General features: G+C 32.3%; 2 protein-coding genes and 1 pseudogene across 2 annotated transcripts; 1 reads left to right on the forward strand and 2 right to left on the reverse strand.

Annotated features, from left to right (window-relative positions):
* The first annotated feature begins 136 nt into the window (after positions 1–136).
* Positions 137–3,448, forward strand: LOC125854299 (uncharacterized). The gene is made up of 2 exons (XM_049533810.1): positions 137–869; positions 2,636–3,448. Exons 1-2 carry the CDS (start codon positions 400–402, stop codon positions 3,096–3,098), a joined length of 933 nt encoding a protein of 310 aa, XP_049389767.1. The 5' UTR covers positions 137–399; the 3' UTR covers positions 3,099–3,448.
* A 192-nt stretch (positions 3,449–3,640) lies between these two features.
* Positions 3,641–4,350, reverse strand: LOC125854309 (thioredoxin H2-like; annotated as a pseudogene).
* Positions 4,351–13,617: 9,267 nt separating this feature from the next.
* Positions 13,618–15,837, reverse strand: LOC125854301 (homeobox-leucine zipper protein ATHB-54-like). Its single transcript, XM_049533811.1, has 3 exons — positions 15,492–15,837; positions 14,611–15,005; positions 13,618–14,131 (listed from the first exon to the last, which is right to left on the reverse strand). The coding sequence occupies exons 1-3, from the start codon at positions 15,598–15,600 to the stop codon at positions 13,745–13,747; spliced, it is 891 nt and encodes a 296-aa protein (XP_049389768.1). The 5' UTR covers positions 15,601–15,837; the 3' UTR covers positions 13,618–13,744.
* Between the last annotated feature and the right edge of the window lie 244 nt (positions 15,838–16,081).

Below are 16,081 nucleotides of genomic sequence, written 5' to 3' on the forward strand. Positions count from 1 at the left end.
AGCACGTTCTCACCTCCCACTAACTAATATTCCTCTGTTATACTCCGTCACCGTTAAAAATCCTACGTGGCATGTACAGTTGTCATCACAGTCCCGTCATTTTAAACAAAAACTCTATAAAAATCTCTTCTTATGCGTATCTTAGCACAACATCCGCCAATTTCTCTACCTTACGCATTGATTCGCCTTGACGACCGGCCAACTCGCCGGAGTTTTCCCCGTCGAGTACGGGTCAACCACTTCCTTTTATACAGATTTAACAAACTTACCAGAAATTTCTCGAGAAACAGTCTGTTATATATTTTTTTATAAATATATATACAAACACATATATTCCTTCTTCGTTTTCATCAACGATACAGAGAGAAAACAGGACAGTGAAAGAGAAGAGAAGAAAATATGAGTGTTGATTACTATAAAACACTGAAAGTGTCACGTAATGCGAGTGAAGAAGATTTGAAGAAATCGTATAAGAGATTGGCGATGAAATGGCATCCGGATAAGAATAGTGAGAATAAGAAGGAAGCTGAAGCGAAATTCAAGCAGATATCTGAGGCTTATGATGTGCTGAGTGATCCTCAGAAGCGTCAGATCTATGATATATATGGTGACGAGGCACTGAAGTCTGGTCAATTCGATCCATCCTCACCTAGTGATAGAAGAGGATTTAAGTTCAATTCGCGTGATGCGGAAGATATTTTCGCGGAATTTTTTGGTGGATCGGATGGGTACAGTAGGAGTACTGGTGGTACTGTACGGATTCGGAAAGCTGCGCCGGTGGAGAACAAGTTGCCGTGTAGCTTGGAGGAGTTATACAAGGGTTCTAAGAGGAAAATGAAGATTTCAAGGATTGTTCTTGATGGCACTGGGTAAGTAAATACCTTACATTATACAAACACCAGCTAATATTTCTGAATGGCATCCTCTATCCATATTTGCTAAATTCTGTATTTTAGAATCTGTTATCTGCTTTTGTCAATAAGAAATTTACATTACTTTGCGAAATGAATTGCATCTGGCCTATTGACAGGAATAATTCGAGTTGATAGTAGTGATTTGATCTTTTGTGTGGTGAATTTGGCAGAGATTGCCAAGTTAATCCTGTCCATCAAGGTTGGTTATAGTTGTCATATGAATCTGGATCCTTAGGAAGTTACTCCCATGCCTCAACCACTAGGCCATCCCCTTGAAACTGTGCCTTCGAGATTGTCCCACGGTAATGTATCAGAACTGTTCATCATATGGGGGTTATGCATGAATTATATAGAATGAGTGAATGATATTGGTGAGTCGAGGGAAAATTCTTCTTTGATTATCATTTGCAAAAGTACATTTAACTTAAATTATGTGTATTAGTTGGGATAGAGACGATGCACGAATATAAATGGTTTGTGTAGTATGAAATTACAGAGAAGAAACAAGATATCAAATTCCAGAGTTGATGATACTTTTTTGAATTCTGTAGATGTGATAGTTGGAACTAAGCTGAATGAGTTTCACTTTTTGACCATTTAAAATCAACTCTTTTCATCAACCATTTGCTAACTTGTGACAACTAAGTTGTCCTTAATATGCTCTTACCATCTGCCTCTTGATAAAATGAGTGATAATTCTGATGTTAATCTAATTCCTTTGTGTGGACTGGTGGGAGATTGATCGCTTATTCACGTCCCAATTTCCAACAGTGAGAGTCTTATTGGACATAACTTCTAAGAGTTACTTTTGAGCTATAACAGAGAATCGAGAGAAAATCTTTTAGATATCTCTTCAAGCTCAACGAGGAAAACCATAATATGTTCTTTTAAGCTTTCATTTTGAAAATGATGGAATTTGAGGTTAGGTTGCGTGCACACCACCCTCCCTAGACCCCACTTGTGGGACTACACTAGGTATGTTGTTGTAAAATTGAATTTTTTTTGAGTTGGCAGACTCCAGAATGATTTGTTTTAAAATAATACAACATCTTTGTTGCTTATCAATCTGAATATAATCTGAGGTAGTGTTTTTCCTATGTTTTTACGTACTACCAGTTAGTTAGACTTAAATATTCAGATGCAAGACTACTCTTTTGCTTTGAGGAATTACATATTGTTACTGTTACGGAACACGTGCTTCTATCAACTATTATTACTTAAATCTTCCTATGCAACAATACTCTTTTGCTTTGAGGAATTACAATTTTTTACTGTTACAGAGCATCTGCTTCAATCCTCTATTATTACTAAGCGAAAATTCTGGATCAAAGATATGATTTCAGGATCAAAGCTACTTTCCCTACAGAATATAAGTTATTTAACATTGCTTAGTTATGATCAGTAGGGTCTAGGGAGGTAGATTAGTCATGCTACATGTTCCATTTCCTGGTTGCAATGATATAGTTTCTGACAAAATATACAGCTGATAGGAGGACAAATTTCCTAGCTGCTAAAGCAGTATTACCTTTTTGGAGGTGCGGAGTGGAGGTGAGGGGGGTAACACAGAAATGACTTGACAGTAGAATTCTGTGAACATGTGATTCTACCGTTGCATGTATTTTTAATATATAAGTTACAACTAATTAGTTTGCACTTAATGGTTCTAATACTGGTTCTTAGTCTAATCAGTTTTGTCTTCCATGTATAAACTATATTTGCAGTAAGCCCACAACTATTGAAGAGGTCTTGGCAATACACATTAAACCTGGTTGGAAGAAAGGCACAAAAATTACTTTTCCAGAGAAAGGGAACCATGAGCCTGGAGCTGCACCTGGTGATCTTATTTTTGTAATAGATGAAAAGCCACATGACGTTTTCAAGAGGGATGGGAATGATCTAGTGATCAATCAGAAAATCTCATTAGTAGATGCTCTCGCTGGGAAAACTATCAACCTGACTGCTTTGGATGGAAGGGAACTCACTATACCAATCACAGATGTTGTTAAACCAGGACATGAGCAGAAAATCCCGAATGAAGGAATGCCAATATCGAAAGAACCTGGAAAGAAAGGAAATTTGAGGATCAAGTTTGAGGTTAAATTCCCGTCAAGGCTTAGTTCAGATCAGAAATGTGATATCAGAAGAGTATTGGGCAGAACTGCCGACTACCATGGTTATACTTGAGATTTTACCAAGACTGATTGTTTATGTACATACTTGAAAAGTTTGCATAAGGTTTATGCTAGACATAAGACAGGAAAATTGTGCATAGTAGGACTACTGTTTTGACACGATGCCTCTCAAAGTTCACTTTTGTTTAGCACCATAAAAGGAGCTAATATAGCAGCTGCCCATATATAATTCTTACGTTGGAACACGTTAGCTAGTTTACTAGTTTTAATAACTGTGCTATTTTATTTAATTTGGAGGTAGATGCTATACATCAAGTAATTGGAGTTGGGAGTAGCTTGCTATCTTGTTCGAATTTTATTTTCATCTGTGGCTGCAGATTGTGGCAGACTAGTAATGAACCTATTCGTTTGTTTTATGACATTGGCTGGATGAAGCATCTTTTCATTCATATATTTGCTTTCAGTCCAGGTTTTGGCTTTTCATTTTGCTTGTTTACCCAGAAGAATGCAAAACCTTTTTTGCTAGTGTTGACATTTATGTAGGGTACGCGCACACACAGAGGAGGGGTCTTTGTTGTATAGAGAAAGATCCTATGAAACACAAAACAAGCAAGGCATCTTCTTATTCAAACCAAAAACAACAATGGTAATAGTGCTATTATCACTCTTATTGAAGCAATAGTGCTATTTTTTAGTTTCTTAAGCTCTGTTTATTTCAATCTTTTTCTTCAGTCCATCTTTATCTGCTCCCACAAGTTGATCAACTAGTTTCCCTTGCTTTATCAGCACGAATGTTGGCATTGCTTGCACCCCATATTCTTGAGCTACGTCCTGCTTTCAACGAATTAGTAACACGAACAATACAAAACTTGAAAGCAAAACATATATAATTAAAGCTCATACATCAAGTTCATCCACATCAATCTTGATGAACTCGACGTCTGTATATGTAGAGGCAAAGTCATTGATAACTGGCTCCATGTGTCGGCAAGGACCACACCATGAAGCTGTGAAGTCAATAACAATCTAGCAATCACAAGAAGAAGACTTGTATGAAATATATCTTATGTGAAATGTTTGAAGAAAAATCATGTAAAATGAATATTACCAATTTGTTAGTTTGTTTCAAAAGAATCAAAATGGATTTTCCATGTTGCTGAGGAATGGAAATGAATGACTTGATTCTTCATGGGTAGAGTTGGTGTCAGTGCATTATTATTAGTTTAATGCCATGCAGAAGAGTTGTTGGCACCCACTTTCTCAATAATTTTGAAGCAAAATTTTCTTTGCTTTTAGAACTTTGGATTAGTGGAAGAAATCACTTGGCTTACTATTTATAGTTCTTGCTAATGTGAGGGAAAATCTTATTCAAATTGAAGTAGAATATATTCTTTAGTCATTTAAGTTGCGATTGTTTTGCATTGGAGCTCCGACTAAATTTAGATCATGCACTGCATGGCTCATCAGGGGCGTATGCAAGAGGGGTTCACGGGTTCCCATGCCCCTCTCCCGAGATCATATATAGTAGTGTTATATTTTTCTAAAAATATTGAAATATAAATGTGTGAACCCATATGTGGAGTATCATATAATGCGATGATGATTTGGAGCACCTCCCTAAGTGAGGTAGATTCACCTTTTAGTAATAGTGCAGCCATCATCTTAAAACCTTGGATTCGCCTCTGGAGCTCATTCTGGAGGTGACGCTCCCAACAGATTTTTCTTTATATTTAGGACTCGAACCCATGACCTATAATTTTGACCGCTTACAGGAAATTAAACTCTAGCAATACTTTTGCTTTATCATTAGCACTTTATTCTCATACTCCAAATTATTGCCTAGCTCCTAATTGTTTATTTTACTATATAAAGAAGTTTTAATAAGTTACTAATATTCTGAAATTTTGAGAGGGAAAATTAATTAACTCCATCTCCATTAATTAAAGCAGTAGGTCTAAATTAAACTTGCATGATGAAAGTTTAATATAATGTATAACCAGATAAATATTAATTCTCATTAACTTTGCATTTATAACTCATAAATAAATGGCATCTTACAACTTACAATCAATGCCTCAATGAAGAAGAAAATTAAATAATGATATTCATAAAAATGCAGAAATTAAAACCAGTGGGTGCAGCAGTTAGCAACATTAATGTATACAAAATAAGAAAAAATGATTTTCCATATAATTTTAATGCATTAGTTTATATTGCTTGTTTCAATTAATAATCAGATGTTGTTGCTCTCAAATGCACATGCAAGCACATGTGATCGCTAAGTAATATAGTGACATTTCAATGAATTAGATTTATAAAATCGTAACATACGTTTCTACTTTTATATTCAAAATTAATCATTTAGAACTCTGATTTTTAGTTCATTTTCTTTTCTTTTAATAGTTTGATTGTGATTTTTTTTCTATATTTCTTGAGTATGAATGTGTGATGAGTTATTTATTGATAGTACATGGAAAAACAAATTAAATATCAACCTCGCAAGGACTTGATTTTATGATTTATTCAATAAACTACTGTAAAAAATGATTAATTACTATAATTTACGCTCGCTAATATTGATATGTAAGGATTTAACACAATATGAGATGATATTCCTAATTTACCCTTATTATTAATTATAGTCATTTTCCTATTATATTTTTTAAGATATTGTATTTATTATATCCAAAGGCTGATATAGTAAAATTACCCTTCTATTTATAATCTCTTAAGAATTGTGCAAAGTCAATAGTGGACAAGTATTGATGAACCGTGCGAGTAGCATGAAATAAATATTTAAATACACCTAACATCAATAAGAATTATCGATCGCCTGCTTTTAGGAATGAAATACAACACTGATGTGTGTGCCACCATATCATGGTAATTAGATCGTCTAATTAGTTAAAATATATAGATATATGATTTATTTTGGATAATTATAAGGTGCAATTTATGTGTTGTCTCAATTTAATTACAATGGTTAAGTAATATAACTTGATGTAAGAATACTTATTATTAGGTGAATTCTTTTAGACAAAAGATGTGATTATGAGTTTGATTCATTTACACATGTAAAAATAGCAGCACATGATTTGACGAAAATAAAATGATTTAGTTTAAGTGTTTAATGAAAGAAATATTTCATTTTGAAAGTTGGATTATTACCCGTTATGGATGTGGTGCAGCAAATGAAGTTGTTTCTCCTTTAATCAAAGGTTTTGAATTCTAGTCTTGGGAATGACAAAATACATTGGTAAGCGCTTCTCCACGAATAGATCCCTACGCGGTGCGAATCTGTAGTCAAACTCCAATACAAATATCGAATCCCGGATGAAAATTTTAAAAAATGGATTATTGGTTTATTATAATATATCTTATCCTTGGCCAGCACATTGTGCAAATGGGTGGTAGTCCTATTTCTTTTTCTTGTGATTAAATGCTCCTCACTTTATTCCTTTGACCAATTTTGCAAATTAAACCAACTACGTGATTCTCAATAATTATAATTAATTCCTCCATTTTATTTATGCAACTTCAAAATTGGCAATTTATTTATGAAAAAGAGTTATAGCTTAAAAATAATTTTAATAAAAATAGCAATATGTTGTTTTTATAGCAAACTCTTCCACTCTCTCCCTTGTCTCTTCTCCCTCTCTCTTGCGGTCTTTCCCTCTCCTATCTCTCTCTCTCTATCCCTGTCTCTCTCTGTTTTTCTTTCTCCTATCAATAAGAAGAAATCAATTCAAATGTATTATGTAGTAATTGTATTCAATATATATAAGAGTTTTGTATTTTATTTCAGTTGTATTCGAAAAACTGTGTTTTGTATTTTTGTATGTATTTGTATTCATACGAATTTAATATACATCTATTCTCTCTGTCAATTGTATTTCGAATACAATTGATACAAAATAAATAAAGAAGACAAGCAAAATAAATACAAAATATAATTTGTTATATTTCAAATACAATTGGTACTAAATAAATATATACAATGCAAAAATAAATACAAAAATACAATTTTCTCTCCTCCCTCTATCGATCTCACTTGCAGCTCTCCTCTTAATATGTATTCATTTTGATACAAATCAATTTGTATTTATATTTTTTCTCCAAAATTCGTGAAAAATACACTTCTCCTCTCTATTTCTCACAGATATCGCTCGCCTATCTCTTCCCTCCTTCACTAACATTTTGCTATTATTCATAATTAAGTAAATTATAGCTATAAATTCCTATTTAAGGCCTAATATTTGTCATTTTGAATGTTTCCTTGAGTTTTTGCTTATTTGTTCGTAGATTTTTTTTAATGGGCCGATTTAACTTTAGTATGGACTCCTTTTTTGATTTTGAATAATGGGCTTTTAAATAAATTTGTCTGGAGGGAAGGGAGTGAAGGGCCATTAAGTTTGAAAAGCATAATACATAAACATGCCTCTTAACTTGGCATCAACGGGTAACTATAACCTTTAACTTTGGGTGTCCACAAGTAGACACTTAAACTTGTATAAAATTGAACAAATAGACACATTCGTCATACATGGCACCCTACATGAAATTTTTGTATCCTACGTGGTGTCCTACATGTATTATGTCATGTAGGACACATATGTCTACTTGTTCAATTTTATACAAGTTTAAGTGTCTACTTGTGCACACTTAAAGTTGGAAGACATAGTTGTCCGTTGAAGCCAAGTTAAGGATTATGTTTATGTATTATGCCAATTTGAAATGTTGAAAGGTATTTTGTGTATAGGAACCGATATGAAAAATACTAAAATCGATAAATCAATAACATTTTTTTTTTATTTTGAACAATTCTAATTGACACAATTCATCTTTGGAGTGTATTAAGGTAACTTTACAAGCTTTAGTTCTACTTGAGGTTTTTTTGACGGATTAATTGATAATACAATAGTAAATTAATAGATTATATTTATGTCATTCTGTATATTGAATCTTTTGCTTAAGATTTAGTTTCATACTTTCATTTCTAATTGCCTCAAACTCTTGATTATTCTACAAAGTATCAATATTTGTTTGGAGCAAAAGATGCAATTTGTCAACTTACTTATATACATGATTCATTTGATTTGTCATCTTATTTCTAAGTTATTTTCAATATATATAAAAATAAAAACTATGCAAAATCTTAACGGTTAAACCAATAACAATCAATAATCAGTAAACCAATATCTTAATGATTCAATAACAATTTAGCATGTTTACAAATCGATATTCAATAAGTCAAATAAAAAACATCAAAACCTAATCAAATTGATCGATACACATTCCTAGTGACAAGTTATATCAAAATGAAGGGGTAAATTTCATTGGTGAAACTAAAAAGGGACAAGGCAACTGTTAAATTGTTCCTTGAATCATTAAAAGATGTAGCGCAACAAATGAGATTATTTCTCCCTTAGATAAAGGTTTTGGAATTCGAGTTTTGAATATAGAAAAATTCTTGATACGAAATGATAATAAAATCCTATATGACCCAAATTCAAAATAATTGAACTTCAATATGAGTATCGAATACAAAAAAGATATAATAGTTGGTTGAGATATAATGAGACATGCATACATGGTACGCACGTGGTCAGTGGTGTCCCATGAAAACGATGGTCCACGTGTTACAATTTTGGACACTTATGCATAGGACCCAAAGCCCAGCCCATTTAAGAGTGCGTAATTGGGCCCCCAATTTTATATTCTTATCTGAAAAGAGTTAACTGAAAGCGATGTTTTGGGCCCACAAGCCCACTCTCTTTCTTCAACCGTACGCTTTCTGCCACGTTAACACAGCCCATCTCTATCAATGGGCCCTCTTTTATAAATGGGCCCATGGGCTTTAAGAGCTTCTGTGGTATACGATACTCTGCTTGCGTGGCATTTGTCTACTCACTATAAGATTTTTTTAGTTTTTTATGATGATGGATAAATTATAGATTTCTTAATTTCTAGTTTGATTATAAAGTTTGGGATAACTATTTCGTGATTAATAATGGAGAAGTATTCATGAAAACACTTTTAAATTCAGTGCGGATTATTAGTTTCATTTCTAAACTATTTACCGTCTTAAAAACATTCATTTACTTGATTAACTAAATTGAAATACATCCTTGATCTTGCAACATGAATGAAATACACTCCTAAATTATCGTCAAATTTAGAAGTGTTTTCAGCACTTTGCTCGACTTTTTATTAAGAGTCTCATGCTTCAACAAGAATTTGAGACCACTTGTTATGTCATGTAATATATCCATGGTACATCTAAGTTTAGTTAGACAGGTTGAGAAATGTTTTTAAGACGGTCAATAATTCAAGTACAAAACTAATAATTTAGGCCGTCAATAATTCAAGTACAAAACTAATAATTTTCATTAAGTTCAGAGTGTTTTTAATACTTCTATCTCAATAATCAGTAATGAGATAAGTAAAGAATCTTTTTATCTGATTAGTACTGTTATTCCCTTATTCTTCTGTCCTAATTGAATGACACACTTTCAATGTCCTAATAAACATATGTAAGTCAAATTACGATCTTAAATTGGACACGTATCTAATAAAAATTTTATCGCATAAATTTGTACAAACAAATTCAATAACTTTTATTTAAATGATCTCGTAGTCAGAACAGAACTTTTGTCTTCATAGGAGGAAATTCATTAAATATACATATATTTTAACGGTAAACTTTGTAACGAACTAAAATGAGCTATGGGTACGATGACAAATTTAGAACACGTAAATTTCATATCATTACTTCGCCTCTACTCGTAGCTCTTGCATGCCTTCTTCCCCCATTGCATCCACAATAGGTTCCATCAGAATTAAATTACAGCTTGAAACAGCTTAATGTAAAGTAACAAATGAAGGAGTACTACCAACATTAAGGGTCGTAGTAGAGTGGTAAGCAGGGGCGGATTCACGTGGGTTCTAGGGGTTTCACTCAAACCCTCTCAGCAAAAAATTACACGACATTTATAAGGTAAATTTTATGTATTTATATAGATATATTAATTTTAAACTCTCTTATAATCAAGAAACAAGTTGTAGTGTAGTGGTAGATCTCCTTTAAATTGACCCTCATGTCTAGTTTTCAAATCTTATTGTGAACATTTTATTGTTTTAGCTTCTCTTCAAAAAATTCAAACATGCTAAAAGGTCCCAAATTTTTGTACCTATAAACTATATACCACTACTTCCTTAGAATTGCATTTTGTTGGCTTACTCACACATTTATATTCTATTTTTCGAATTCTCTGGAGGAAAATTCTGAATCCGTCACTTGATTCCTAAGTCGAATGACTGATCTCCGAACTCTTTACAGCTCTCAATCTCAATACTAGCTGGGGTTCAGTTCAAACTGCTTGACTGTCGTAAGTACTCCTTCATCCTTAATTGGAGATTTCAAGTTTGCGTCCCTCTGCATACAAAATTGTCTTTGTTAGGAAGCTTTTAACTCTAACGTGGGACTTCCCGATGAACGAGTACTATTCAGTGCATGTTGTGGCTTGGGACACAAATTTTGGATACCAACAAATAACTTGTCGAACATATAAAACTGATCATGTCCAATCTGTAACGCAAGTGGTCTATGTATTGCAACTTGCAAGTGTCAGTTAACTTAGGGTCCGTCTCGATACTATTTAGAATTTAAATTAGATCGATTAAATCGTTAAAGTGTTTACTATTAAACCTATTATTATACATACTTTTGAAATTATAACTAATTTTAACATTCAAAAATGATGAATTCAATTGAATTCATAATTTACTTATACATCTACCATTGTATATATTGTGATAAAAAATTGAATCTAAGCTTTATGGAGAAAATGGTCAAAAGCCCCACCAAATTATTATTGAATTCTCAACTACACACTTATTTTTCACGGGAGTCATATCACCCCTGAACCTTTTAAAAGTGAAATATCTAGTCCCCTACAAACTCACGCCCATATTCGTATTAGGTAGTAATCAACACGCACTACCACGTAATATTACCCTTTTTTTATATTAAAAAAAATTAATTATTCTTTTATATTTTACTTTTTTATATATATTTTCATCTTCTCCTTTTCTCTTTCTTTTCCATTCCTCCATTTCTTTTTCTTTGAAGCTTCTGCAGATTTGACGATGAGGATGCCATGACTACCGTATCTTCGACCTTCACCGGAATTCTAAACACCAGGAAATCTCTTTCTCTAAAGCTAGAGACAGACGAAAAACTTTATAACTGATTAATGTTTACAACAATTTCAATAAATGAGTCTTATTCATTAAAGAGTTTGTCACCCAATGATGAATTCTTCTCCATTAATTGAATCTATTACTTAGTGAACTCTTCCATTAATGACTAGTCTAAAGTTCGATTCTTCTAACTTTCAATTTTGATTTTGATTTTGAGCTACCAACAAATTTTCAAAGTGATGAAAAGTGGAGATATGATGAAAAAGTATTTGATTTAAAGATATGAATTGGCTTAGTGATGAAAAGTTGATGAGGGCGGTGACTGGTGGTCAAGGTGAGCCCGCTGGTGTCAATGGATCTTATGAACATTGAAGGGAAAAGATAAAGAATGTAAAAAAAAAAAACAAAGGAAACATAATTTTTTTTTCAAAAAAAAAATAGAATATTAATATGAAATAAATTAAATATTTATAAAGTTAATATTTTAATATAATCATCTTTTTATCTCTCACTCTCCCAAAGAGAGTGAACTATACCTTCTTTGCCACATCAACATTTAGGGAGCAAATAACTATGCTTTAAAATAGTCCAAAGGGGTAATAAGACTCCTGTAAAGTATGAGTGTGTAGTTGGGAATCCGGCTATACGTTGGGAGTCTTTTGGCCATTTTCTCAAGCTTTATGTAAATACTTTAATAAATAAATATATAGTGGTGCATTTGCTGTTGCAAATTCGCATCTTTCTTCTAATTGAAATATTATAATAAAGATTAGGTAGTTTATAACGTTTCCAAAATACATGAATTTTCGTTTACGTTATGAGTCAATGAGAGTAGAAAAAGAGAGCATGACATGACATTATCATAAATAAAATATTTAACGGTAATAATAAGTATCAGTATTTATAACTAGCATTCTATATAAATGTCGTTAAAAACTTTAGTAATCGACTCTGGATGCAATGACATTAACTCAATAACCACTAAATATTTTTTCGGCACTGTTACATGAAAAATCTATATATAACTACTGTGATCTTGGATTTGTCTCTTAATCATTGATAACAATATGAAAACTTGATTCCCTTCAAGAACTTATGGCTATAAGCTAGTATTTGGTAAGGTTCCAAAGCTTTATTTAAATTAAAATACTTTAAAGAAGTATTAGTTCTTAATGAACTTGGAATATATATACATATATATATATATATAATTTGTTCCATCTAGGCTACGTGCTAGAAGTGATGGAATCTTTTATTAAAGAACAAATTATAGTAGTTTCTAGGAAGATTTTAGCTATTAAAATATGTTTATAAGGGACACTAAAAGTCTAGAAATTAGACATTTTATAACAATATTCAATGCATCAGCAAGATGTTCATGTTTTTAAAATAATCCTTGATTCCTGCAATAAAAATAATTAAAAACGATGGGTTATGTCACAATGTCAAATTTTACAAAATTAAATAAAAGCCAAATTGTCAACATCCATTTTTTTTTCTGGAAGGTAAAGTTGCATTAACTAAAGATTTGTAGAAAATCAGGGAAAATGTGTATATTGTGTAATATTTATAATCTACTATTTATTTATTTATTTTGTCTGAAAGGTAAATTTGCATCAACTAAAGGAAGTGTGTATATTGTGTAATGTTTATAATCCACTATTTTTTTGTCTGAAAGGTAAACTTGCATTAACTAAAGATTTGTAGAAAATCGAGGGAAGTGTGTATATTGTGTAATATTTATCTCACTATTTTGACCTGACTCATCTAATGTGTCTTCTGATGCTATGCTTAGACTTTGAACAGATTAAAATAGGTTGAGCATAATACAGAAGGAATATGAGTTTGTCATCATCATAAAAAGAGATATTTGTTGAGTTTAGGTATATCTTGATGACAGACAAAGTGTTGAAACAAGTACAAAAAATAGGAAACAATATTGAGTCTATGTTAAACTTGAAGTAGGATAAACGATCTGAAAGTTTGTTGTAACGTAGTAATTAGAGTCAGTTCCTAGATTGCAAGTGTGGTAACAGTTCCTAGATTGCAAGTGTGGTAATCTAAATTCTGTTGAAGCTCATTAATCAGTAAAGATTAGGAGAAATCCTACAAAGATGTAGGTCATGATTTTTTTCCACCCTTATGAGTTGAATGTTTTCATGTAAAAAAATTGTATTCTGATTATTATTTGCATTTATTCCAACTAAGTTATTATATTGAAACACATAGCTTAACCTGGTCCATAAAAGAGTTAGGGGTGTATAAAATATCAATCTATTATTTATGCGAGTTCGAGCCCTAGGTATCGAGAAAACCCTGTTGAGAACATCACCCCTGAATTGACCCTGCAATGTGGACACTGAATAGAACAACAAAGATCTTCATCTCATTCCAAATGGACCTATACAATACATACAACATATTATTGGTGTAAATTAAAAAAGGAAATGTAGCACAAAGGCTTCATTTCCCTTTATATGATCTTGAAGTGAAAACTCAATAATGTGAGAACCAAGATTGATCCTCAATTTGAAAACCCAAACTACAGGAATTAACAGGTAAATCATCATGATGATGATCTTCTTCAAGTTTTGGGAAGCATAATGTGTCATTTTCTTGAGAAAAATCAGAGTGTTCTGTCTGAAATACATTTGAAGAATCAGCAGGCTCCAAAAAAGAAGTGTAATCGCCATCAGTAAAACGCGGGCTGTCTGAATCAAGAACATCACTTTTTGCATCTTCTTGCTTGCACACCACCATTGCTAAATTTGAAGCAACTCCAATAGAAGGATTTTGAGGTTCTACATGATCAAGTGGATTAATAGGTTCTGAAGTTTCCTTCCCTTTTACTCTGTTGATCAACTTATCTTTGAGTAAATGTACCTATTGAGCACAAAAGGGGAAAAAAAAGTGAAGACCTAGATCAGATTTTGCGATTTTGCGCATGTTAGACAGTAGATTTCGAAGTTGAAACTTAGAAATTTAAGGCGTTAGGTTGTGAAATCTTTTCACTTTTTTCAAAGTTGAACTCTGAAAGACACGTTTGACCAAAATCATTAAAACATGGTCAAACACGCACAAATTGTGGTTTCTGAAGTTGTGTTAGGAGTTAGGATATGCATTTACTTGGACAAAATTTGAAATTTTGTGAGTACAACTCCCAATCACATTTTCAAAGTCTGATCAAATTTCACGGCCAAACAGATATCCTGAACATAAATTTTCAAAAACTACTCTCAAAATCAACCTTTGTACACTTCTAATAAGTATCATTTTAACTCATGATCTCAATATTTTCAAAAATTTAAGGTGAAATATGATATATTCAAATAATGTATAAATGGTTTCTTGACTAAATTTACCTCATTTCTCAAGCACTCATTCTCTTTGAAGAGACAATCATATTGAGTCTTTAGTTCATCAAAGCTAGCTTTAAGGACATCATAATTCTTCTCAAGTTGTTTAGTCTTGCACCGGGCTCGTCGATTTTGAAACCAAATAGCAACTTGCCTAGGCTGCAATCCAGTTTCTTTAGCTAATTGTACTTTCCTTTCAGGTTCAAGCTTGTTTTCTACCTCGAAACTTTTCTCAAGATACTCAACTTGTTTCGGTAACAATCGTCTCTTCTTTTCGCTTTGGTGATAATTGCAATTGTCATCGTTGCTGCTATTATCGTCTTGATCAAGTTGTGCTAAACATGACCTCTTTTTAGACCTTTGTACTCGATCTTGATCGAAATTAACCATGGATACAGAGCCTGAAACAGAGCAATGAAGGAAACAAATCTTGGTTCACTTCAATTTCACAAATGCATGACGAGATCACAGGGTAGAAAATCAAACATTCACCAATAACGAGGTGAAAGTTCAGATAGTCAAATAGTCAATCAACTGAGCTAATAAGTAACATGAGAAAACAAAAGCCAACTACATATACATAAAATTTGTTATTTTTTTCTTGAAAAAAATCATAGAGTAGGATATTAGCAAGGCATCTAAATTGAACAGAAAAATTCCATCATTTCCTTGTCAATATTTACAACTTTAGGCTATAATCTCTTAATCATCAAAGGATCACCCCACACATCAGTGACGAAATCAGAATTTTCACTAACTCAGTTCAAAATATGAAAAAATAAACACACGAACTAGCTAAAACGGGTTAAGAACTACTATACATGCATAAAAAGTACTCAATTTTTACCATGTATAAATAATATAATTTTTCGGCGAAGGAACCTTACCATGGAAAATGGAGGAAGAGTTAGCTACCCAATTAGAAGTAGGAGGAAGAATTTCATTTGGAAGTATAAAGCCATTGTTAGAACCTTCAAAAAGTCTTGCTACCTCCATAGTATCTTCTAATTTTATTTTATTTTTATATTAGGAGTTTAGAGGAGAATCAAGAAGTGAAAAATTGGACTATTGAATTGTTACTAAGAAAGTTGTGATTAGTAATATAAATGAGGATCACAATTAATATTGAAAAAAATAAGTAGAAGTAGACAAGGAAGATGAAAACTCAACATAGAGAAAGAGAAAATAGAGAGGAAAATATGGAAGGGAGATTTTTTGAGGGCAAGAAGAGCTACAAGGGGGTTAGTAAAAAGCTAACTATATAGAAGTGACAAGAGGAGCTTGATGTGAGTTTACTAATATGCCCTTGCACTTGAAAATTTGACACTTTGTTTGGATGGTCGTTATTGTTGCTTCCTAATGTATTGTATTGAATTGTTTTAATGGATACAATATTTTGATAGATTGTATCATACTCTCTCGTTATATAATGTTACACATCTACAATTTGAATGATAATACTGGGAAAAGGATACAT

The sequence above is a fragment of the Solanum stenotomum genome, chromosome 2 (assembly GCF_019186545.1).
Source record: "Solanum stenotomum isolate F172 chromosome 2, ASM1918654v1, whole genome shotgun sequence".
Taxonomy (NCBI): Eukaryota; Viridiplantae; Streptophyta; class Magnoliopsida; order Solanales; family Solanaceae; genus Solanum; species Solanum stenotomum.

What these genes read in the sequence shown, in the direction of transcription:
- LOC125854301 (XM_049533811.1), bottom strand. Translation starts at nt 15,600, where the DNA reads ATGGAGGTAGCAAGACTTTTTGAAGGTTCTAACAATGGCTTTATACTT. An exon ending in CTCTTCCTCCATTTTCCATG is followed by an intron (nt 15,006 to 15,491) that starts GTAAGGTTCCTT and finishes GCTCTGTTTCAG; the next exon opens with GCTCTGTATCCATGGTTAAT. An exon ending in ATGAGTGCTTGAGAAATGAG is followed by an intron (nt 14,132 to 14,610) that starts GTAAATTTAGTC and finishes TGTGCTCAATAG; the next exon opens with GTACATTTACTCAAAGATAA.
- LOC125854299 (XM_049533810.1), top strand. Translation starts at nt 400, where the DNA reads ATGAGTGTTGATTACTATAAAACACTGAAAGTGTCACGTAATGCGAGT. An exon ending in ATTGTTCTTGATGGCACTGG is followed by an intron (nt 870 to 2,635) that starts GTAAGTAAATAC and finishes CTATATTTGCAG; the next exon opens with TAAGCCCACAACTATTGAAG.